The sequence below is a fragment of the Branchiostoma lanceolatum genome, chromosome 6, assembly GCF_035083965.1.
Source record: "Branchiostoma lanceolatum isolate klBraLanc5 chromosome 6, klBraLanc5.hap2, whole genome shotgun sequence".
Classification (NCBI taxonomy): domain Eukaryota; kingdom Metazoa; phylum Chordata; class Leptocardii; order Amphioxiformes; family Branchiostomatidae; genus Branchiostoma; species Branchiostoma lanceolatum.
Window position 1 is genome coordinate 13,357,548 of NC_089727.1, and position 24,286 is coordinate 13,381,833.

At 39.9% G+C, this 24,286-nt stretch overlaps 5 protein-coding genes across 5 annotated transcripts in view; 3 read left to right on the top strand and 2 right to left on the bottom strand.

The window, feature by feature from the left end:
* The first annotated feature begins 125 nt into the window (after positions 1-125).
* On the top strand, positions 126-3,519 carry LOC136437421 (short coiled-coil protein B-like). Its single transcript, XM_066432031.1, has 6 exons — positions 126-245; positions 361-444; positions 981-1,058; positions 1,392-1,475; positions 1,833-1,971; positions 2,292-3,519. The coding sequence occupies exons 2-6, from the start codon at positions 381-383 to the stop codon at positions 2,326-2,328; spliced, it is 402 nt and encodes a 133-aa protein (XP_066288128.1). The 5' UTR covers positions 126-245; positions 361-380; the 3' UTR covers positions 2,329-3,519.
* LOC136437426 (cytochrome c oxidase assembly factor 5-like) lies at positions 3,460-7,680 on the bottom strand. The gene is made up of 3 exons (XM_066432036.1): positions 7,462-7,680; positions 6,809-6,907; positions 3,460-4,040 (listed from the first exon to the last, which is right to left on the bottom strand). Exons 1-3 carry the CDS (start codon positions 7,567-7,569, stop codon positions 3,999-4,001), a joined length of 249 nt encoding a protein of 82 aa, XP_066288133.1. The 5' UTR covers positions 7,570-7,680; the 3' UTR covers positions 3,460-3,998.
* Positions 7,681-8,081: 401 nt separating this feature from the next.
* On the top strand, positions 8,082-20,033 carry LOC136437373 (uncharacterized). Its single transcript, XM_066431957.1, has 13 exons — positions 8,082-8,255; positions 8,996-9,070; positions 9,456-9,501; positions 10,822-11,021; positions 11,495-11,586; positions 11,866-11,952; positions 12,321-12,425; positions 12,716-12,796; positions 13,073-13,216; positions 13,688-13,879; positions 14,370-14,592; positions 15,378-15,650; positions 15,968-20,033. The coding sequence occupies exons 1-13, from the start codon at positions 8,147-8,149 to the stop codon at positions 17,107-17,109; spliced, it is 2,769 nt and encodes a 922-aa protein (XP_066288054.1). The 5' UTR covers positions 8,082-8,146; the 3' UTR covers positions 17,110-20,033.
* LOC136437416 (anaphase-promoting complex subunit 10-like) overlaps positions 11,626-24,286 on the top strand; it is a 78,280-nt gene continuing 65,619 nt past the window's right edge. Inside the window, exon 1 of the mRNA XM_066432023.1 lies at positions 11,626-11,629. The gene's annotated coding sequence lies outside the window, so the exon portion shown is untranslated. The remainder of the gene's footprint in view (positions 11,630-24,286) is intronic.
* On the bottom strand, positions 20,085-23,890 carry LOC136437381 (NF-kappa-B-repressing factor-like). The gene is made up of 4 exons (XM_066431974.1): positions 23,685-23,890; positions 23,437-23,515; positions 22,916-22,970; positions 20,085-22,200 (listed from the first exon to the last, which is right to left on the bottom strand). Exons 1-4 carry the CDS (start codon positions 23,852-23,854, stop codon positions 20,510-20,512), a joined length of 1,995 nt encoding a protein of 664 aa, XP_066288071.1. The 5' UTR covers positions 23,855-23,890; the 3' UTR covers positions 20,085-20,509.

Here is a 24,286-nt window from a genome sequence, read left to right on the forward strand (position 1 = left end):
CGGATACACTAATCTCTGGGTGAGTGGTATTTCTTCAACATAATATTTTTCTACTTTCCCTATCAGGCTCTGTATGCATTATAGTTTTCTTGAGGTAATAAAACATATGTATGACCATATAATTCTATGCATCAGTTATTTCACTACAAAACCAAAATGTTTATGGTGAAAGAAAATAATGATCTCCCGTAGCTGTAATGGACGAGCCCTTTTTATGTTGAGTTGGCTGTGACTGCAGGAAAAAGGTAGGTGTATCTGTGAATAAAAATGCGAATTTAAAGATTTTCTGGTGGGGATAGTCGGGCTTTGTGCCAGTTGTAGGATCCATGGCTTTCTCTAGAATTGTCTGTGTTTGTGCAGGTCCGGGAAACGACGGAATCATGACGGAAGGGCGAGTTGAAGATGGAATGACAAACGTTCCTCTCTCTTCAGACGATAGTGAAGGTAGAAAAACAAAAATATTTGTTTCACTTTCCCTTTTCGCAACGGTGAATGACAATTATCCTCTCATCTATATCGTTAGGAAATCAGGTGATTTCTTATAGGTATCCATTCCGGTATAATTGTATGATCTAATGATAAATTCCATGGCCAGAAATTTGAGTAAAGTCATGATTGACATTTAATTTCCAAGCAGATGTTGGTTGGAAAATGGTAATGTTTCTGACCAAGGACATTATATAATGTGCTTGTTCTGACCATCTTGGTTTCTCAGAAAAGGCACGTGCCCCGCCAGTCAGAAAACAGTAAAATTTTCTGTCCCAACATCTGCTTGGAGATAACACAAGCCTCATCCTTTCACTTTTTATGTCCAACTCAGTAGTAGAATCTCCTTGAAATTGAATGAATAACTTTAAGGATGAGGAGACTATGGAATTGGAAATGTACATTTTGTACAATGACTGTACCCATAGATACATAAATGACATGTTTTAGTTCATGAACTCACGTGTATCTACCATGTTAATACATTTTAAAAGGTGAGGTACCAGGAGGTGTGTGGAAGCAAAGCTCTACAGATGCTGTAGGGACCAGTACAGGGACTAACAGCACCACCAGTAAGTATGGTTTAACCCGGCCTCAGAGTGCCAAGTAAGCTTTCATCTTATTGAAAACAAAAAAATGTGTGTAACTGCAGTGTAACTGTAAGTAATGGTTTACCCCTCCACAAATGTGACATAATTTTGTAGATTTTGACAGGGCGTCCATCCGGTGTGTTGATGATTTTGAGGTACCATCCTACTAGCAAGTAGCCTAGCCTAACCACAAGTAACAATATCAATGAAGTTGTTTATTGGAATGATGAAAACCATTAATCAGTGTTGCAATGTTTGGGCTGTTTTACACATCAGGTGTTTCATCTTGTTTATTTCATCCTTTTGTCTTTTCAGGTCTGTGTGATGAAACATCTGATGAGGCTGAGGAGAAAGCGCGACTCATCTGTCAAGTGTTGGAGTTACAGAATACGCTGGATGGTGAATTAACATACTTAATCATCTAGAGCCTTAATAGCGTTACTTTGCCCTTTTTCAAGCTAATGTTTGGATTAACTATCAAAAGCAATGTTTCCCACAGAGGCACAGACGGTGCAATGAATACCGTACTGTACACAAAAATGTATTCAAGTTAGGGTAGTTTGGTGTTTGCGGTTTTTAAATTGAAACCACCGAAAAAAATTCTTGTTCTGTCTTCTGCCCGCCTACCACCTCGTTTCAACCGTGAACTAAAAGGAAAAACCACCGCAAAATCTCCATTTTTTCCTTACCGCAAAATTAAATCATTGTGAACTTAAATGTATTTACAGTACTCTTATGTTCATGTCTATTTCTTAGACTTGTCCCAGAGAGTGGATGCCGTTAAGGAGGAAAACCTGAAGCTGAAGTCAGAGAACCAGGTCCTGGGGCAGTACATCGAGAACCTCATGTCAGCTTCCTCTGTCTTCCAGACAACGTCCCCCAAGAGCAAGAAAAAGTAAGGGTGCTAAACAGGGCTTAGAATACCTACCTGCAATTTGCAGAACATTTTTCTAGATTGCATGATAGACAACTTTTGATTTTGCAAGGTAGCAAATGTCAGGCTTGGTAGGTTTAGTCTACTAAATGAAAAACTTTTTACTATTGTAATATTGTAGGTAACAGAAAAAAAATATTTCAAGCCTGCTAACTATTGTGGTTGAAATCGAAATAGATGTCCTAATTCACAAACCTACCACATCTTTTTTAGCATGTGACACATTTGTGTCCTTCTTAAGAATTTGGGCCTAATGCAGTGTGTGCATTCCTTTCCAATAGGTCTTCTGGTAAGGGTTCTAAGAAGGGAGAGAAGTGACTCTCTACACAACCATCCTTGAAATCAACCGTTCCGGTATTCATTACATGCCTGTAAAGGACCATTGTCTCAAACAAACAGTCATTCCATATTGGTGTTGTGTTATAAATCATATAGACAGAGGATGTAAGCTGAGAAAGTGTATTGTATGTACAACAAGATGTCAAACAAACATGGACTGCTTTTAATCAATGTAATTCTAATGTTCATATAACTCAGTGGATGTACACCTTTGTAAAGATTGGAGGTCCTTGTCAACTTTGTTATGTTATGAGTGTGTTGAGCATATCATTAAATGTATGATGCTTTTATGAGGTAATTGAGGGAATTTATGATGTATGTATATTTATTACAAATACTTTCAGGCATCACCATTATGTTTTCCTGTCTTCAAACTTACACCAAATGCTCAGCCTACACATTCTGAATATAATGTAATGGCTAAAACGGTCTATCACTACACAGAATTTACGGTTTTCAGAAATATTGTTCCAGTAATATTGAAAAAAGATAAAGGGTACAGAAGCGGAAACTTTTTTAGATAAGCAGCATGACATATTTCACAGCAAAGTTTCAAAATAAAAAGTTACCGCTAAAATGTTTCCCCTCAACCTCTAGAAATAGTATTGGTGTTTCCTGTCATGATTATTGCTATGAATTATTGTATTATATATGTATTATGGTGTAACACTTATGGTGCTGTTTCTTTTTACTGTGCAATGTGGGATCTATTGGTGTCACACTGGCAGCTTGTATTATATTGTTTCAAAGAAACAGTTATGTGTAAAAGTTGCTTTACCACTGGATAGTACATGTTCTATTTCTAACATAATATATCAATTTTGCATATTGTGATCACTGAGTTTTAGTACTACCTACCTAGTACTACGGTTACTCTAATGTTTGGTACTTTTTATTGACTTTGTCATGAGATTCTACTCATTCTTTCTGTTGTTTTTTGTCACTCAGGAGGACTAGCTTTTTGTTTCCCAGAGGTTTCAGTTTAAGTGTATTGCTTGGCATATAGTTATACCATGTATGGTCCACATGTAGTTGAGTAAAGGCACAACAGCTGGTATATAGAATGTAAAAGTTGTTCGTAGCAGAAAGAAGTAGAAGAATGATCCAGCATTATTGTGGGGTTGGTCATATTTATTGTTCTGCAAATAAAGGCTACAATGAAATCATGAACAGCATTTATATTTCTCAATTCTTACATGTGGTATAGTAGGTCAGGAACTTGTTGCAGTTTCAGAAGAGTAATTGAAACAACTGCTACAGTTTCTAAAATCTGCCTTACATAATAACAAGGAAAGTATTGAAAAGAAAATGATGATGTGGAATATACCTTAGTCATTTGCACTCACATGAGGGTACAAACACTTGAGATTCTATTTTCAAACACCTGGCCACTTCTTCCCTGTCTCTTGCTAGTTTGTCAAATCTAATGCTAGTACATAGATCTTCCATAGCTTACTTTTCAGGCTGGTCCAGTCATATATGTACATGTACATGTAGCTAACAAGGTTTATCTAAATATAGCCACTACAGTACATGTTTGTAGTTCAAACTAATTGTGAAGTGTCTTTTGGTTATGTGTAAGAAGTTGCTGTACTCCTTGCAGCTACAGTCTGGCTCAACGTCAACGGGGGTTGATGTGCACAGAACCTTCAGTAGCCTTTTCTCCCTCGAAATCTGTTCCTGTTGTCAACCTGGAATGATGAAAAAATTACATATGTATATGCATTATATTGATTTATATAACATAGTTTGCCATAATTGGGAAAGTAAATCTCATGTCTAAAATAATGCTTATCTATAGTTTGACCTATATATAAATGGAAAAATTCATTTATAGACAATACTCTCACCTCTCAAATAAACGTACCGGTACGTTTATTTTTTTTCGCCTATTGTTCCACCCGGTACGTTCTTATTCTAGACGGTACGTTTATTATTTTTTGAAAAATTGAGGCTTTGCAAACCAGGAATCCCTCTAAAATCGTAAGTTAAGGTTTATCTGCCCATATTTCCCCGGTATTTTTGCTCGTAATTCGCTATTTTTCGGCCTACCGGCGTTGATTTTCTCGCCGCTTTGACGGCCTTGTGAAAAGTATCCTGGCGGCACTCGTAACATATCGGTCGATATCGCTATGACGCTACAAAGTAAACCGGAAAAAAAGACGCGACATTGACATTTTAAAATATAATTTTCATATAAATAACTTTGATAGTCTCTGTTTATATCGTAAACCAAAGCACGCTGATCAAAAACGTGTGGAGTAGGGTGCACGGCTGCACGGGGAATAATAATTTCCTGACCACTATATCCGTAGTATCGGCAGCGCGGCGGAAGAATTATTTGTTCGCAGAAGACATGTAACACGTTAAAACAACAATCATAACTTAACTTCCCTTGTAATATGTGTTTTGAGGCCACAAAATCTCTAAAACGGCAGAAATATGTCCGATATGATTCGGTAAACAACAGCGCGAAATCGCGAAACATGGCCGCCACTCTCAGGCATGGCGACAGTAAAACTAGCAGCATATTGCGTAGTGCGGATACCGATCTTTAAAATGATACCGTAAACGCATGGAAATACAGTAGAATCCAGCTATTTGCATTACTGTTAATAGCATACTTCGGGGATATGCATAAAATTCTGAAAACCCAAACCATTTCCCATTCACTCCATTATAAATAAGATGGCATAATTGCATTAGGCATTTTCGCATACTCCTGCTATTTGCATAAAATAATGCCAATGGCAACAGGAAAAACCGGTTGAACATGTCAAAGTCACTAACTCTTATGGATTGTATGCAAATGTCATTCAAATGTAATTCCAGTATGGGAAGTTTCTATGGTAAGACAACACCATAGGTACTCTTATTGTCCTTTGTTTTTGGAAAAGCTGTTGCCAGTCCCCTTGTTATTTGCTGTGATAAGATACAGAAGAATAGAATTGCCAATTTTTTGCTAAGTTTGCCATCCTTTGCATTCAACATGTGTAAATAAACTGATGATATGCTTATGAATTCAATATGTTACATTTTGTATAACCTGGGAGTGAGTGAATTTGACACAAAGTGTGTTTCCTTCAAGTGCCATCCTGGTAACCACTACAACCTCCTCCCCCCTCAGTGCCGCTCATTTTGTCCCCTAGGGTTATTGGACTACTCCTTATTATTGCATAAAATACACTGACAAATCAGTTATGCAAATAAGCGGATTCTACTGTATTATATTTTTTGGGCAACGATAGACACACAAGGCCAGATTTATTTTCAGAGGGTTCATTTTTTTAAATAATCGTAAGATTTTCCCAATTTAGGCGGTTCATCGCGGGTTTCTAGTGTCAACACGTAATGGGTATCTTCTTAGTATGTGCGGTCTGTGACGTTGAGCTACTTTTACAGTCGATCTCTGTTCAAAATTGTGGGATTTACCGCGGGAACTCGAAATCCGAGCGTCTCACTTTGTTTTCGACGCTATGGAGCAAAAGTTTATAGACACATTTCTTTTGTGGAAGGACTGTGTTCATATTTGTGTTTTTTTTGTGGTTGATGTCTTTGGAAAATATGATCAGGTACATTTAACTTAAGTACTCTGATGATTTTCGTTATATGTCACTGATTGTCAGTCATAATAAAATGATATAACAATTTTCTTTGATCACTTGCTTCAAGTTCCAAGGAGAAAAAGCATGTATCATGTACATTTTCACTTGTTGAATTTGAAAGCACCGTGGCCCCCGGTTAGGGGTCATAGCGGGGAACCTATGCCCAATTTTTCAATATTACTATTATATTTTACGAAGAGGCGAGGAAGATCATGATTTGAACAAGCTATGGACAGTTATTCTGTTCAATATCTATATACTTAATAGGTATGGTATAATTGACTAAATATAAGTTACCTACCTGCTTATTATCTTATTTCCCTCTGACAGTGACAGTTGTACATGTATGGACACAGTTTACCTAGCCTAGACTGTCGATTTTTGAAATTTTCCGGGGGGTACTTTTATTCCAGGGGGTACTTATATTACATTTTGAAAATTTGTCCGGGGGGTACTTCTATTCCAGGGGGTACTTCTATTTGAGAGGTTAGAGTAGAATGAAGATGCTACTTAAAATGGTTAGCCAAGTTTGGGATACCTGGGTAAGAACACTACACTAATAGGATGTTGAATAGAATCAATTTTTCTCACTGCAATTTCTTTTTCATAGTTGAAAATGATAGCAGTCTTAGCCTTGTGTAACTGCAACATGGCAAGACTATTCTATCAACTTATCAAAATAGGTCCGTAAGAACTAAGTGTAACTTCAATTCTAACTTTCGGCACATGGTCAATATTTTCAAACAAAGACATCTCATCATTTTCTCATCCACATTCATAACCATATAGACCTATTTCTAAGTTGATTAAGAAAAGTACCGAGACCAAGATTTGAAACTAAAATATTGACTCACCAGCGACCTTTTACACTGAAAGAATGTATTTGCGATGGCTCTGCAGTTTTGGTCGAGTGAACTTGACACCTGCAGGCATTCTTTAGCAGACTTCCCTTCCTGAAAAATAAGACAGGCACTGCTATAATACATATATATATATATAGCTGCAAAAGTGACATGACACAAGTGAAATTGCAAAAGTGGTTTCTACTAGTACTAGTATGCTACTAGCCTGGATACCAGACCTTTTGGGCGGGGAAGATCTAGTAGTAGCAAAACCTCATAAGGGATAGAGTTGGCACCCGGGAGCGCTTGGCACCCGATTTCTATCGCGTGAAAGCTGATTTTAGTGGGCCGTGTGCTATCTGTGGCGGCGGCGCGAGTTGCTTCCCCGGCCGAAGGATTAGCGCCAGGAGCGCACCCAGGCTAGTATGCTACTGGATCCGTGACCCACACAAAAAACCGATGTGACAGTCGGTTGAAGAAGAGGCGGATTAGAGCTTAGGAGCGGTCTATTAAAACTGGATACCTGACCGTAAACACTAAGCTTTAAATTTCATCCTACTCTACTCTATCAAGGAGGTTATAGGGAAACCTCCTCGACTCTACTATATGCATAAATATAAAAAGTATGAATGTTTGAAAAAAAATTATATAATTTTATCAGTCACCTTGTTCATACAGTTGCTTTCGGAAAGACACTGCTTCAAATCCGACCTCAGTCCGGCACATGGCCGGCTGTCGTCCAAAACTTCACCTGCCTCGTAGTACCTGGGCATTATTTATTTCATGTGAGACTAGCACCGTCGGCCAGAAAACACGATAAACGCAAAGATATTACGAAACGCGGTTCAAAACAACATGGACGCCGCCATCTTTACATTTGTGGATCAAACCATTACAAAAATAGGGACTATTTGTACGTTATTAGAGTTACAGTATATAAGAGCCTAATTATTTATCAATTGTAATCTTACGTGTTAAAGTTAAAAATAAGATACTTTTAGTCAATAGATATCCATTTATGGTAGGATGCAAGAGATTAGAAGCCTTTGTCTATTTTTCTAAAATAATGCTCCTTCAAAATGAATGAACTGTACCAAGGCATCAACATGTAGAACAGAATGATTTTTTTTTCACTCAAAACTTGGTTGAAATTTCATCGAAACTTAAATCTTTCACATTTAGATTAATTCATTGCACTCACATTATAGTTTATTGTGCAGGAATGCATATAGATGTCAGAATCAAAGAAGTAAAATAAACATTAGGAATAGCATTTGTTTCTTAGCGTTACAGAAGGCATCAAAGCTCCCGGGAATTATTTTCGAACCACATGTGTACCACTTCCAGAGAATGGCAGCTTACGTTGGTAAATCCATAAGGATAACAACAAACGATGGAATTTACCGTGGAGTGGTGCACTCCTTGGACGTCAGCTGTAGTAAGATCACGTTAAAAAAAGGTTTGTGCTTCTTTTGGTCCGTTTAGGCGGCGAAAAGAAACCCTAGACGCGTGTTTTTCAACTTCAGTGAAAGTTGTTGTTGAGACACTTTGAGATGTAAATTCTGTAAGGGGTCGTCCACTGTACCTTTGATTGATAGGGTGGGGCGGTGAAGATTCAAAGTTTGAAACGTAGTGTGCTACAGTTTGTTCCTTAATGTGACACATTTTTTCCGTTCTTTTTAAATGATGGCATGAACTTTCTGACCAGGTGGGCCAAGCTACTTTGTTGACACATGAATGTGGAACTAGGGAAAGTTCATTTCACTATGGGAGGACTTGAGTTGGGGATTTTTAAAAGTTTGTAAATAATGTCAGGTAAAAAAAATCATGTTACCTTTGTCTATTTGCTTGCTTCCATGTGTAACTATATGTATGTCTCTTTACAGCTTTGTTAGCAAAATGAAAATGATTGCAAACTTAGTCAATTTTGTTTGTTTCATGTTTCACATCCATTTCTCACCTGGCCACCTCTTCATTATCGTAACAAAGAGCCAATCTGATGTGTCAAACTTTCCAGGCTTTCCATATGACGTCATTTACATTGTATCGAATTACAGCCATAAGTCTGTTTAACACACAAACATGCTGCTGGTGTCATCCAATTACCTTTGCTAACATGGTCACCATTGGATTCAGATTATTTAGAATTACTGTGAGTGTGACATCAATGAAAAGTCTAGATTGTGTCCATGACCACAGTTGAGTGCTGTGTTGGAGATGAGAAAAAGCAGCTGAAAGGTCTGCACCACTTCTATGGTCCTGAGATGGAACATCGTAAGCATTACAGATTGTTTGTTTTATACATCTCTTTTTTTTTCAACTTCAAGATGTTATACAGTGTTGGTTAGAGTCAAGGAATAATTTAGAACATCTGATGTTCTTAATCAAGCCTCGTGTGTTTTTGTTGGACTTTTGTACTCAGAGTTGATGTTGTGTTAATTTTTGTTTGTGAAAGATTATTGATATTAGTTCAGCAAGATATTGAGTTAATAGATATCTTTCTAAAGTCTTTGTTTGCCATTCTACAGATAGCAAAATCAATTGATTTGTTCTAGATTCTTGAAGAAAAAGTCTGAGTCTCTACCATTAAAAATATTGGATGTTGTTTGTTTTTTCTAACTCATTTTTTATTCAAGATTAATTATTGTCAATTTTTCAGTGGAGATAATGGCCATGGAGGACCAGCTGGACAGAAACGACACAGAGTAAGCACTAAACCTATATATTAGCCTCATAGATAATATGCAAAACTTTCATGTACCTCAAGACTAAGAGAATACTTTACTTTACTGTACTTAGAATACCACATTATCTGTATCATTTTTCTATGCATTGCTGCTTAACAAACCATGAAAAGGGGAGAGTGCCAACGTTTGTTTTTAGCTTGAAAATTTATCTATGCTGGTAGAAGTTATTAGTCTCCAAGCAGACCTACGGGTTGGCAAAGACCGTATCCAACAGGCAGAAGGAGTTTCTATAGCCAACCCAAGTCTCATAGCCTACCCAAGGTCTGCCAGAAGTCGGTCTGAACAAAGGCTATTAACATCTAATTGTTACCTATTCAAACTGCTTGTGTTTATGAGTTGATTACTCTCCGCCCGCACGGTCGTGCAGGGCCGCGCCAGGTCGGCCTGTCAGTCTCCAACTGAGACCCAACTGCTGCAAAGACCGTATCCAACTTGCAGAAGGAGTTTTTATAGCAATATCTAGAGTATGATATACTTCGTGGCGTGTTTTGTTTCCCAAAAGAAAGGTTTAGCTTATAAGGTTTAACTCCGACGGCACGTGCCGCTTGCAACTAACGTTACATGCAAGGGGGTGGGGGCGGTCCGAGTGTTGGCTTGAACCTGAAACAGTAAACATTCCCTACGAATGTTTTGAAACAGTAAACATTCCCTACGAATGTTTTTGTGTTTTTTGTAAGAATGGTTCTGATGATGCCCCAAACATCACCAATGGGTGACATGGGTAAAGGAAACACTGTATTACATGTATTGTGAGAACTTACAAGGCGCGAACCTCCCACTGGGACGTGCGCGGATGACTGGGCTTGTCCCAGAAATCGGTCATAAAAAGATTAGTACCCCGGACATTCGTGCGGCTGTTAGCATTACAACGAGGAGGGGCAGCGGCACCTTTATTGAATAGAAATGCTCCGCCCTGTTTGAGTTATGGCAGACCTTGGGTTGGCTATGAGACTTGGGTTGGCTATAAAAACTCCTTCTGCCTGTTGGATACGGTCTTTGCCAACCCGTAGGTCTGCTTGGAGACTAAGAAGTTATTGCAAAGTCGAACAGTCAATACAAAAATTGGACTTACCGAAATTATTGACTGCTTTGATGCAGGAATTCTTTGACAGTTAAAAGTCCAATTTTTGTGTTGGAAACTACAGTTCAACTTTGATTCAGAAAGTAAGCTTTTGTCAGAAACAAATTTAGTGAGCAAATCTGAAAAGAATAGAATGGGTGTATTAAAGAAAACAATTTTTGCCAATTTAATATTTGTTGTTGTCCGTGATATAACAGAGATGGTGGTCCACCCCTGGTGACGAAGAAGGAAAACCCCAAACACCTGCAGCAGCTGAGAGACTACAGCGGTGTGACAGACAGGGCTGGGGGAGGGGGGTACGTGTCAGACGGGATTGTTGACATCATGAAGTCCAACCTGAGGAGAAAGGACAACAGGAAAAGGCAGGACGGCACTAGGGGGAAGAAATCTGTCAGATGTAAGGATAACTTTTTTATTCAAATGATTGGATTGCCATTTTTTAATGATGTTGTAGAGAGGTTTTATTGATAGAGGAGTATCTAGCCAGTGCTTTTCAGTGTACAGTCAAACTTACCCAAGAAGACCACTCGGGACCTGTAAGATCTGCTCTATGTGAACAGATGGTCAATAATAGACGTGATTTTATAGATTGGGAAAAATCATCCAAGTGACCTCCAAAATGTAGTCAAAATTGGCCAGGTGGCACTTATGTAGAGGTGGTCCCTTAATCTTATACAGGTTTGACTTTAATATCATGCTGCACGTATAGAAATCTTGTTTTCTGTTATTGACTAAGTTTATCACTTTACCAGACAGATCATTTGGTCAAAAATTGGTTTTTCAGAAGTCTTGTGTGACATGGTAACAAGTATGGATGTAGCTTTTCTCTCAAAAAAGACTTTGGTTTTTATTTTGTCATGTTGCCTGTAGTTTGCCATGACATGGATGACCCCTCTGGTAGTGGCAGGGATCAGAAATACACGGTAGTGGACTCACTACAGGGGGATCTGTACTACAAGGCTGTAAGTAGATATTTTTCATACTTCTAGAGCAATGCCATTTTGAAAATAATCATTTGAGGAGTAGATTTTTTTTATATTCAGAAAGTATTATTTAGAACTATAATAAGAAAATATTGTTTACCATTTGGATCAAGGGCCTATTGTACACTGTATTGTGTTTGCTCCATTGGTTGTAATTTCAGAAGGAAAAAAGATCAAGCAACAAACTACTAGTGCCTCTCCCTGAATTATGTATTTTGTGAGTATGTGTGATGCTTAGTTCTGCTGTTCTGTACCCAGGTTGACCACATCAGACAGCAGTCTATCGTAGGACTGGCCATGCAAGGCATCAACATTGGTAGGAAGGGCAAGATATGCTGGGTCCAGGTAAGTAACAATTTCACTTTGGTCTGCAGTGTTGTTCAGTTCCGTTGATATTTTATACTTTGCACCAACTTGATGAGACATTGGTCGGCTAGACTAACAAAAATGTGATAAAGAAGTAGATCTGAAAATGAATCATCATGCCAGTGGCTGGAAATATTGAAGTTTCCAACATATTTGCTAAGTTCTCGGACATAGTTAAGAAGAAAAAAAATAGCTAGAAAAGAACATAACAAAAACTTGTGAAGGAAAACTGATAACTCGTATGAGTTTGCTCACTCCCTGAAACTCTGGTGTTCTTTTTCTACTTAAATCCAGGAAACAACAAATGAGATTGATTTAGCCTAACCATATGTTTATTTTTTTTCTAGGTGGCAACAAAGAACGGTATTTTCCTGTTTGATGTGCTGACTTTAGGAGCCCCATGTTTCGACGCAGGCTTGGGACAGCTCATCCAGGATGAAAGCATTCTCAAGGTCAGTGTTACATTGTCTTCAATTTGCTTTCAGTGTAAAAGGATTCACGACAAATTTGGTGATGCTCCACAATATGTGATATTAAAAACCCTAACTTGAATGTGATATTAAAACTAGAAAAGGAATCTTGTGATCAAATTCCTTTACAAGGGGGTAGTAAAACTTAAACATAAATGTACTGAGAGAGCAACTATACATGTCATGTCCCAATGCTTTCTTTTTCAGTTTTCTATTTTGCAACCAGACCTACAGAGAATAAGAAAGATCTGTGTATGTTGTTGTTGTTGTAGGTGATGCATGACTGTAGGAACCCGTCTGATGCCCTGTGGCACCAGTATGGACTTCACGTGGTCAACGTCTTTGACACACAGGTAAGACGCCAAGTGAACAACTGAGTTGGTGCTGGCTTTCTGTTGCCTTCTTATATCAATAGAAAGTGACATACAACATGAGGAAACTTCTTCCAAAATGAAATATTGTTGACCACAGCAAACGAGTCAGTCACATTGGGGTTCTTAGACCAGTACATATTGTATATTATATTGTTTTCAACGTAATTGAATTGCCTTGTTTGGAGTTAAGATAAAAATGAAAATGGATGCATCAATAAGTCTGCATTAACAATAGTAACATTTGTTGTGGTATAGGTGGCCGATGTTATGGTATCTAAGATCGACCATGGAGGGGAATTTCCCCGCTACGTGAACGGGCTTGGAGCATGCCTGATGGAACACTTGGCTCTGACTCCGGAGAAGTTACATTTCCACAGGGTGCGTCTGGACCACAAAGAAGTAAGTCTGCAAACACTGAAAGAATGGTATTTGATTTAGTTTGATTTTATTGGGATTGTTACGATACACATGGAACACAGGCAGCTATTGCTGGTCAGAAACATCCTCAGAATCACATGCAGGGTTCAAAATGCCACCTGCACATGCAGGTTAGTGCATTGGGTGTACGAGTCTACACAGATCTTTGATTGATATTTATCACCTGTTTAATGCAAACCAAAGAAATGAAATGGTATCTAGTCAAAGGAGTAATATTCTGTATCTGCTGTACAAATGACAAGTTCTATGATGGCACTAAAAAAATTGATTTTCAATAGGCCAAAACTAGTATAGAAGGAAAAGAAAGTTATTTGTGCAGGTAGAATAGTCCACAGAATGGTATTTTACCTACACCAGTGTTGGCATGCAAAGAAAGTATGTCCTGAAATGTTTTGATGTTTTAAACATCAACCATTTGTTATCTCTTTCTAGGAAGACCAAGCCATCTGGGCAGAGCGCCCCCTGCCAGACCACCTGCTCGATGCAGCAGCCAAGGACGTGATGTACTTGCGTGACTTGCGTGTTGCTCTCATGGACAAGCTCATGTCAGAGTTCGTCATGGGGGTGGACGTGTACCTGTCTGTTCGCAGGGACTCAAGCGACAAGGACGCTCTTAAGATGGATGTGAGTCTGCAACATTATTCTTTAGAATTCAAATGTCCTCCAATAGCAACGATTCAAATTGTTACCTGCAGGTTTTTGCTGGAGGACAGGCATACTGCAAACTTAGTTTCAACTTTGCAGCGCATGAAGTGTTGAGTCTTTCCTGTTTTCCGTCTGTGTGTTTGTCTGTTTGTCTTGTTGTGTATTTGTAGTTACATGTATTTGAATAGTGTAGAGTGACAGGATGTGTGGCAGAAGATGGTGCAATCTTAGACTGGCAGGATGGGAAGGTTGGCTTGGCCTGGGTTCAAATTTGTTCCTGCAGGCTGGCAAGGAAATGTGCATACAGAATTAGCGAGAAATTTTGATTTACCGTATCATAATAGATAAAAACAAATAGTCACAAAAGCGACTATACATTCGAAAGAGGTTAAGAGATCTTCAATTTCTCGTTTCATGAAGAGCTTGAGAAATTGATTGATGAACTCTTGTTGTAATAATTTCCCCCCAGACCATGGGCCACCTGCTACCTGGGAGGTTTAAGGAAGTAGTAGAGCAGGCGGCCAGGAAGAGGCGTCAGCACGTGGAACCTCTGGACCAGAACGGCTTCCGGGAAAACTGCAACGGTGTGGTGGACGGAACCGTGCACTGGAGCCGGGACATAGGGCATGATGGGAGGAAACTCTCCAAGGGGATAGGGGGCAATGTTGTTCTACCTGCTCACACAACCAAGGGTAGGCCACCATATCATGATAATTAGCTTGCAATAATGATAAGACCTGTTTATTGAGGTATGGAGACATCTACATATACCTTCTTGCACTCATCTACCCTGGATCCTATGTATCAAAATTGAATAGTGTGATAAATAGCACCTTCTGATTTGATGATGATAAGGTCCAGATGCCACAAGGCTTGTCAATAGCAGGGCTCGAAATTCATTTTTGGAAATAGGTGCTCTGGTGCACCCAACTCAAAAAATTAGGTGCACAGAAAGAATTCTGGGTGCACCACATACAATAAAGTTGAAATTCTGAATGTCAGCAAAACTTAATTACAAAGTTTAATGCTCTTAAGAACTTCAATCTGTAATTCTATAGCTAACCTTAAGATTTCAAACAAGTGATACATCAAGTAAAGTACAATGAAGGGTTATATAATATTGCTATTTCTGACACTTACATGTCAAGAATATACTGTATACTTAGTGTACAATGGTGTCTTTACCCTATAGCCTACAAAAAATATCTAGGTGCACTGGTGCACCCACAGTAAAAAATTAGGTGCACAGCTCAAATTTTGGGTACACACAGGTGCACATGCACCCAGTATTTCGAGCCCTGCAATAGCCTTACAGGTACCTGTCCTTTTTAAGGAATTGGTCCACCATATTTATAACTGGATTAGTTTCCTGTTCCTCTGGAGTTTGAAAATATGACCTACATGTACATGTATGTATGTATAGCCCACTACATGACTCAACATTCAGTTCGGATTCAGTACGTGGTTTGTTTTCCAGAACCAGTGCCTGCAAAGGAAGACAGCAGCACACATCTGTCAGAACACAAGCCTGAAGTCCACGAGGACGACCAACCTTGTACTGAAGCCACGCCAAAGTCAACGGCCAGTTCACGGCCTGGCCCAGAGGAGGATGGAGCAGACGTATGGCAGCAACGCCAGTCGACGTCCCCCAAGAATACACCGACTCTGACCCCAGCTGGTCTGGAGATTACCAGACACTTAAACAAGCTCCCAAAGAAACTTCTCCAGACTCACAGGCAGGATGCACAAGGTAACAGTTACTCAAAGGCAGGATAGTATATATGTGTACAATACTGCTGACATGTTGTACCAGTTAAGTCAAAGTATAAGTCCTTCCCATGCCATATGGCGTAAAGGGCAGCAGCTATCTCTGTTTCCTTAGCCCTTGGACCACTCATAATATTAATATTACAGCATGGAGCTAGTCCACTGTTAGTACATGTACAAGTATATGTACTACTAAAAGATATTATAAACAATGTTAATTAGTTAGCTACAGTGATAAACCTGTGGATGTTTTGACTACTTTGTCTATCAATGGGTGACATTGTTCTTTTTTCTTTGTAGGTAAGACAGCTGAAGATAGTTCCACCGATCCAGCTCGTACCCCTGGCCACCTTACAGAATCCCCTGAGGACACCATGCCAGAGCTGTGGTCCATTCCTCCGTCAAAAAGCAACTCCATGAAAGAGAAGTGTTGGATGCCACTCACTGTAGAGCTGCCGACTGGCACAGAGCCTTCCTTTCAGCTGAATGATGGTGCAAAAGCCGACAGCTCACTGAATAATCCTTACGCAAGCTCCAAGGGTAAGGTGCACAATATGAAGGGAGAAGAGGTACAGACTTGCCCGGAACCAACACCCCCAAAGCAGCCTTTTTTCTGCATGCCAAAGGTTGTGGGCTCAAGCACAGAGGCAGCCAGCACTGATGCAGACAGGGCCGGTGACACAGCATCACAACAGCAAGCCATACAGCAGTTTACCGAGTTCTGTTTATCAGAGAACTCAGAACAGGATCCTAGAGCGCATCCTTTGAAAGCCTTTGGAGGGAGGTTGGTGAAGAATCCACAGTACCTACATGGCTGGGATCGCGGATTGACCGTTGAGGACAAGGGGAAGCCTTCAGGGCCGGATGTGGTGCAGTACTCGTCCCACAGCAGCGATGACGACCTGCCACGCTCCTCCTCGTCCAACTCCCAACCCCCATCCAGCCACAGCAGTTCTGTTACAACTTCTCCCACTAAGAACGGTGCCAATGGTGATGCTCACAGGATGACTGGTGTGCAGTCCAGCTCCCCTTCCTTCTGCATGGGCAGAGGTGCATTGCGTTTGAATGCACTGAAATCTTTGCAAAGATCACCCATCCAGAACAATAAGTTTGTCGTGCCAAAGTCTGCAGGTGTTCAACAAAGAGACAAGAACAATGGATCTGTCAATCCAACAAGCACTGAATCAGCCCAAACTGCAGGTATGGCCGGTGTCGGTCCACCTTCCGACGCAAAACAGGACGGTAGGAAGGCTGGCATTGGTCGAGCCAGCGCGCTGACGTTGCGCTCAGAGATGTACTCTGAGTTGACCTTTCCTGAGGAGCTGCACAAGGAGCAGCAGGAGAACGGTCTGAGATCAAACATAAGCAAGTACCCGTTTCCCTCAGACTGTGAGGTCAGGGGCATTCCCAAGCCACAGCGCGGCTTTCTCAGGAACTGGTGAAGAGTTTCACCATGGATGCACCGATGTTATAAACCTGTTCTAGATATTCTAGTCTCTACCAGACCTCCCCATTGAGTTTAAGGTTTATGAGGCGGCTAATTTAGTAAATTTTAGTTTTTACTTTGCACTATTTTTGCATTGCATGAATAGCCCTGAGAGGCTGAGAATATACTCAAGGTCCTTTTAGCAATGTTTTTTTTGTTGTTGTTTGTATTGCATACCCAGTAAACTGCCTCAAGACAGACACACCAGGTTTGTACTGAACAAAACATTTGATCCAGTCATACCCGGATGGACCCCAACTCTTTTCAGTAAGTGTGGTGGGTTCTTTTATGTGCTCAAGGTGTTGCTGTCCTCAAACACAGACCTTTATTTTACTTTACATTTTACATTCCATTTACGTCCTATCCGAGGAACGTCCCTAACTAAAGCTAAGTACATGTACTCATTTTCACCTGATTGAAGCAAGGAAATTCGTGAAAACTACCTTTAACTAGGACACAACATCAACGGGTATGTCAGGGGATTCAAATCTGGGACCTCTGGGTTCTGGGCCAAACATCCTGCCACTATGCCACCGCGACATCATGTGATGTGGATCACATTTTATTTTGTTTCATTGTATAGCTTTTTCAACTGGACAGGGAGGTCTGGTAGACTATACATGTAGTTGATCTTCTTGTTACATTTGTTTTGTTGGAACCTTAAGTTCTTCATGTACAAAAATGTATTTGTATCACTTAACCATTAAGCCAGAACAATTTTTGTACATGCATAAGTACAAGCAGTATTACACCAGAGTGACCAGACTCACAGCAAGAAAAGACCCCTACTCCTATACTGTAAATCCATTTTTGCAGAGACTTCCTTTTGCCCTAGAAGGAGAAAGGGGTTTTTTGTAGTGTTTTAAGTTTATTGTTGAAACCATCCTGTAGTACAGTTACTGTAGTAATTCATTCTAAATTCGTATTCATATTGTCTTGAAATTGTGGTGGAGAGATAACTGAAAAAAACTGCCACAAATGTCTCAAGATTCACAGTATAGGGTTGTTTTAACATGTTTGAGGTGTGGGGCTTTTCTCTGAGATGAGATGAAACCTTTTATCTTACACCTCACCCAAAGGACTGCAACCCTGTTCAGTAGCATGCATGTTCATTGAGCAACAATGATCTTATTCAGGATTCAAACTCTTAACCTCCAGGTCTGGAGTCACTCACTGCTTGACTAAACTTGTTATGATATGCATAGCGTAAATACACTTTTGAAATGGTGTACCACAACAGATGACACTAACACGTTTTGTGTTATTTTTAGTTTTCACAGAGATTTAGGTAGTCCTCTGAAAACTTTCCTTATCCCATACGATGTTGACACTTTGTTACATGTATCTTTGCCAGGAAGGTTATGTTTTTTGTTGTGTTTGTTCATGGATTTGTAGTTTAACAGCCTAAAGCCTGTCACACATTGCAGACCATGGCCTCCTGTTCTTGAGACCATAGTTGGAGTTAAGTCGTGAGCAAGGTTATCTGTAGTTGAAAGCTGGTCAGCAAGGTTGCCTACTAGTTCTCTGTGCCAGCAGACTATGAATTTTGACAAATCAAACTCTGGAAAGTCATATTGCATTCAGAGGAGCAAACTGGAGCTAGAAGTAGGATACTCAAGGATGGATTCCAGACTACTCCCAACTCTGACTACCATGGTAGGGAAGTGGTCGCGAGCAGAGTCATGGGAAGGTCCTGAATGTGTGATGAGCCCAAGAAGCTACGTACCTGTCATATTGGTTAGTTGTGACAGGTGGTTCAGTGTGATATATCTGCGTGCCTGCAAAGCTGGTGTGTTACGCGGAAGGACGGTTATACCGGCTATATAGATACAGGTGTACTGTTATGATATTTGAAAAAAATTAAGGACAAGTTCAATTATGGGATTCCTAGTTAGAACTGTTATGTGAAGGGCTGAGTTGAAAAGTGATAAAGCCATTTCAATGATTCATTAAATATCTAGCCTCTTGCAACTTTCTTTCATTTTCTTTCTTTGCAAAGGTGATGCAAATAGTATTAGACAGATCTTAATCTCTGTTGTCCTATATTTGCTTTGCTCCCTTTGCCAAGAATTTCATTCTGCTCCCTTTGCCAAGAATTTCATTCTACATTGTTGTTTCGTTGGACCACATCCTTTTTAGGGAGATTCTGTACCTTGCTACACAGTTTCAAGGAGTGAATACTGTTTTACTTGCATATTAAGTTTTGAATCTAGCCTTCGGTTTTCACTTGATTATCTTGATAAGCCAAGGAAATAAGTGAGTGTTGCCTAATACAGAATGAGCTGTTGTTCGTTTTAAGTAAGATCCCTTGTTGGATCTATCCATTCAGTGTTGTTATTTGGTTAGAGAAGATGATCAACTGATATAATTCATGCAAATGATGACCTTATATCATCATTTGCATGATCAATGAGAAACATGATGTCATTTGAAAAGGATAACATCATTTGGCAAAGGTATGAGGTCGTTTAACTCTAGTTTTCTATTTTTGTCAGAGTTACATAGATCTATACCAAGGTAGGCTATCATGTGATGAGAAGTGCTCTTAATTTGAAAGCTTTATTATGGCAATGGCTTACTCTTCATACGGTTTTGAACAGCTGTGTGAGACCTAAGTGTAAGGAGCTGTGTTACACCGAAGGGCGGTTATACCAGCTCATCAATTCATAAGTCACCAAATGTAATGTGACAAGACTGAAACTATTAACTTGTTCCCGACAATAAGAATTTTTTGCACTACTGATAACTTGTTCCTGTCAACAGAATTTTTTTTAATGTTCCTGTTAATAGCCATGTTTATGTTACAATTCCATAAGCAATGCTAATGTGACACCAAATGTTGTTTGTACTGGTTTATGAATAAAGTTCTCTATGGGTCCATTTTCTGTCTGTAGTGTATTATTATAAATGACTTAGACAAGTTGCAACCTGTGGTTGTCACAAGTTTTTAATAAAAATATGAAGAATCACAGACAACTACAAGACACAGTGTAACATCTTTCAAGTTACATGCAAACTGACTAGATAAATGATAAAGATTTAATATCTTTAACTGACCTGAGTTGTAAACTCCTATCCATTATATGTAAATAAACTGAAGCTGATTACTCAATTTCATTTTTTTGTTTCCAAAGTCAATTCATATTGAACACCACATCTTAACTTCATAGGTTATTTCCATAGTCAACTCATTATCACCACAATACTCTCTCATTGGTAAGATATGGTGGTCCCTAATTTCAAAAGGATCCCCCCTGCATTTCTTATTTTGACACAAGGTAAAAATGTAGCTCTCCTTGTAAAATAACTAGGAACTGTCATAGTATATACTGTCATAGTGCAGCTTTTTCATCACATTATTGCCAACTGCTACTTTGTGGCAGGTTGACCTCATATTTTCCATCCCCAACCACTGTTCCATACTGCCCTGGTCTGAACTGGGCCTGTGCTATCACATCTTGTGCACTTCTTTTCCTCATAATGACCAGGTACCTCTTCTTCCCCTTCCCGTAGGACTTATGCTGCAGGTTGTACCGCCTGGCCATCTTGTGGATGGCCGCTCGTTCGTCTGACGTTAACTCTGGTGAGAACACCAGGTCGTCTTCCCTCCCGGATTGTACGTAATTCAGGATGACTTGATGCGCTTCCTTTGCTGAAATCAGCTGTTTCTCTGCTAGATCAGTCGCAGTGCCCAGACCAGCACGCCTCTCCATAACATTCACTTTGATTGGTTCTGCGATGCCCTCCCGACCCTCTTTCCCGATCCCCCCACCCGACCAGCCCATTTTGCGAAGCATCTTATTGCCGATGTTCGTTTCTTTGATCTGTTCTTCCCCTGCCCCCTTGGACCCAAACATTTCTGTTCTGGTAAGAGCATCTTCAGTCAGCTCTGCCTTTTTCGGCTTGACTATGGGATTGGTTTGTCGAAGTTTGGAGAGCGCGGCTTCTGCAGCCAAGTGCTTTACATCTTTGGAATTAGTGGACCATGCGTCTGCTACAAACGTTTGGTTAATTCTCACGACACATTGATGCATGGCTGTCCCATTTCTCCAGTTTTTGTTTACATCAAATGTAACGTTCATCTTACTAAACTGGGCAGAGCTGTTCAAGATACAGATGGCATTTTCTGCATTCTCTAAAATGACAAAATCAGATAGACTCTTGTTATAAGCAAATCTTGGTTCCCAGGCGCCTGTTTTGGTTTTTGTTGTGTTAATGGAGGGTCCCTGCGAACTGTCTCGGGGAAGAGTAGGAGGTAAAGGTACTGGCTTACCAGTTTCAGTTACATACTCCTCTCTAACATTACCTGTTTCAGAGTCAATTCTTGTGGCAACCACTACTGACCTATGATGTCTCAGCCTATCTAATGCTTTCTTGACTGCACTGGTTTTAGCCCCAACTTTACCCTTACCATATCCCCTTGCTAAATAAACACCTTCAACATACAAGTCACAGGCAAATCCCGGCACATCTACCCTATCTGTTTCTAACAGAAATTTAGAGGAACTGGTCACCTCTACGATATTGTACAAGGGGTTTGCTCTGCATTGTTGAACACACTGTGTGAAGACATGGACATGGTTTTCAGTGGCCCTGCTGAGTTCTGCGTACCTACTACGGATAGCTTCACTCAAACTGTTAAAGAAGCGTTTCTTCCTTAACAGAAGGGACTTAAGTACACGATTCTCGGGTAAAATGGAGGGTTTGGTATTTGTGGACAGTGTATGGGGCTTCACAGATGGTGCTGGCTTAGTTACAGAAATTGTACTGCTTTCTGCTTTACTACCAGGATCACGTTTTTGCTGCTCCTCATCTCTACTAAACATTGAAGAACAACTGGCAGAAGATGTGCTTGGCTGAACAGAAAATGTAGGTGCTGCAAATGATCCCCCCTCAGTCTCTTGTTTTATTGGTGGCTGCTCTTCCCCCTTCTTTCCCTCCTCCCCAAGCACCCCCCCAGACTTAAAGTTGATCATCTTCTTCAAGTCGATGTGCTTCAGTCTCTTGTGAGGAGGGTCACCTGGGGCTTTCAAGTCTCTCTTACCACCTAATGGAGAGAAAACAGCATTGTTGCATTGCATCACTGTCAAATCATATATTTCTTTGCTCCCAAAGCAACCTATTTCTGATTTGTTATCATGATTTTGCACTTTGATTGCAGCATTTACTGAGTGTTCAAGATCTATATATCATAAATCCAACTTTGAAAGAGGATTTTCAAAATCTTTTGATTACACATTTCCTTGTAATTCACTGTGATGTCAAAATTATGTATCTAACATACATGGCTATATGCAAGTACAATATTATCTTTCCATTCGCTGTAGGGATGGGACTAAACTGCATATGCAGGACTTGAAATATTCACCAGCAATATGTCAGGGGGGAAAAATGAAGAAAAAAACACAAACAACTTGCAATTTTACAGGCTACAAAAATTGAGTTCAGTGTCATTCATCATATGCTGGCGGTAACAGAGATAAAGTATTTCACACCCAGATATGTTACACTTTTTCCTGTACTACTGAAAGAAGAAATACCACTTTATACTTATTGGGGATGTAGAAGTACTCAACATTCTACATTCAAGACAAATCCCCAATAAGAATGGTACAAACATAATTTCTTGTGACTCCAGGTTCTAAAGAGACACAAATCGTACTGTTGAAGTTCAACATGAAGAGGGAGGGGGGCATGTCTTTCCACCCATCCCTGACAGACTTACAGAAAGAAGAAAGACTTGCTGGCCATTTACCTCTTACCATAGCCCCCTCCGTCATTTCTATTCCTCTTGTCGTCTTGTTCGTCTGCTGTTGACTGAAATAGTACGTTGAACACATGTCAATTAACTTATAAGTTCTGTGGTGTTGAAGTAGAATATCTTACAAACATATAGACCACATTATTGTAAGATGACTCTACTAGTATTGGGCTTAAACACTCATGAATTGTCATAATTCTCTTATAAAACATCAGAACATAAAAGCTACCAGCCACCAAAATATCATAACCATGATAGTGCCACATGTAGGAGATACATAAAACAGTTACGAGTACCCACGAGATTTACAAGGGGTCCAAAATATAATACAAATTTCTTCGATACCGCCTTTACCGGTAACAGTTACATGGAGGACAAGATCTATAAACACATACCGAATATCATAACAATCCTTTGATATTTTCTTGGGTTATACTGTTCATAAACAAATATACAAACGCTATAGAAACACAACAATAAGACTACAAGTTGTAGTACAACATATTGTGCATAATTTAGTACCTGAGGGAGTTCTGGTTTCTGGAACTCTGGCATGCCTGCTGCCATTTCCTTTACTCTCTGTTCTACTACAGCGTTGTATCTGTAGGGGGAAGTACACCATGAAATCTGTGTAATATGTGTTTTACAGAAAAAATGACAATAAAGGTATGGAAACTTCAGTATTTTGATTGAGTAAGGATCTAGATGTCGTGCTTTTGTACTAACGCTACCCACGCCGGGTCATGGGGGAGGGGGGCAAGGAAACCGACCTGCATCCGAGGAACTCCATATTGGCCCAGACGTTCGACAAACACACCAACTGGTCCTCTGGATGTTGGTCCCAGTTGTGAAGGATGAACTTCTTCCTGGCGTCCCATTGTACCGGGCTTTCCCACTGATCCCGCACAGTTTCGTCAAGATGCTTCTCTACGGCTGCCATTTTGTTTTCCGACTAAAGGGTCTCGTACCAAAGTTCACAACCCTGGACACGAGAGCAGAGCTTGGAGATTTTGGCAACACCTCAGGAGCGAAGCGCTTGGTTAAGACACATCATTGGGATCAGTTTGAGCATTTTTGCCTAGCTTGAGCAAACTTAATCTCTATCTGCAACAGACTGTGAACTCTTATTATCGTGCACCAATTACCACTTACTGTATTTCCACTCCGTCTCTCTTTGTCTTTCTTAACTTCTATGCCTTCAAGTTCTTTCCCCTTTTCTACTGTATTCATCCACGGATTGGTGATGTAGCAACATTTCTCAGGTCCAACAAATGCACTTACACTGTTGAAAACCTGCAATGGTGTATGAATACATATATGCCGATGTAACGTTTTGTAAGTTTGAAAATAATTGATTTTTTCGACTTTTTCC

Coding starts and splice junctions, on each gene's coding strand:
- LOC136437421 (XM_066432031.1), top strand. CDS start 381: ATGACGGAAGGGCGAGTTGAAGATGGAATGACAAACGTTCCTCTCTCT. Junction 445..980: donor CTCTTCAGACGATAGTGAAG/GTAGAAAAACAA, acceptor ACATTTTAAAAG/GTGAGGTACCAGGAGGTGTG. Junction 1,059..1,391: donor AGGGACTAACAGCACCACCA/GTAAGTATGGTT, acceptor TTGTCTTTTCAG/GTCTGTGTGATGAAACATCT.
- LOC136437426 (XM_066432036.1), bottom strand. CDS start 7,569: ATGCCCAGGTACTACGAGGCAGGTGAAGTTTTGGACGACAGCCGGCCA. Junction 6,908..7,461: donor AAAGCAACTGTATGAACAAG/GTGACTGATAAA, acceptor CTTATTTTTCAG/GAAGGGAAGTCTGCTAAAGA. Junction 4,041..6,808: donor TTCAGTGTAAAAGGTCGCTG/GTGAGTCAATAT, acceptor TCATCATTCCAG/GTTGACAACAGGAACAGATT.
- LOC136437373 (XM_066431957.1), top strand. CDS start 8,147: ATGGCAGCTTACGTTGGTAAATCCATAAGGATAACAACAAACGATGGA. Junction 11,587..11,865: donor GGGATCTGTACTACAAGGCT/GTAAGTAGATAT, acceptor TTCTGTACCCAG/GTTGACCACATCAGACAGCA. Junction 13,880..14,369: donor AGGACGCTCTTAAGATGGAT/GTGAGTCTGCAA, acceptor ATTTCCCCCCAG/ACCATGGGCCACCTGCTACC.
- LOC136437381 (XM_066431974.1), bottom strand. CDS start 23,854: ATGGCAGCCGTAGAGAAGCATCTTGACGAAACTGTGCGGGATCAGTGG. Junction 23,516..23,684: donor ATGGAGTTCCTCGGATGCAG/GTCGGTTTCCTT, acceptor TTCCCCCTACAG/ATACAACGCTGTAGTAGAAC. Junction 22,971..23,436: donor AGAAACCAGAACTCCCTCAG/GTACTAAATTAT, acceptor GTACTATTTCAG/TCAACAGCAGACGAACAAGA.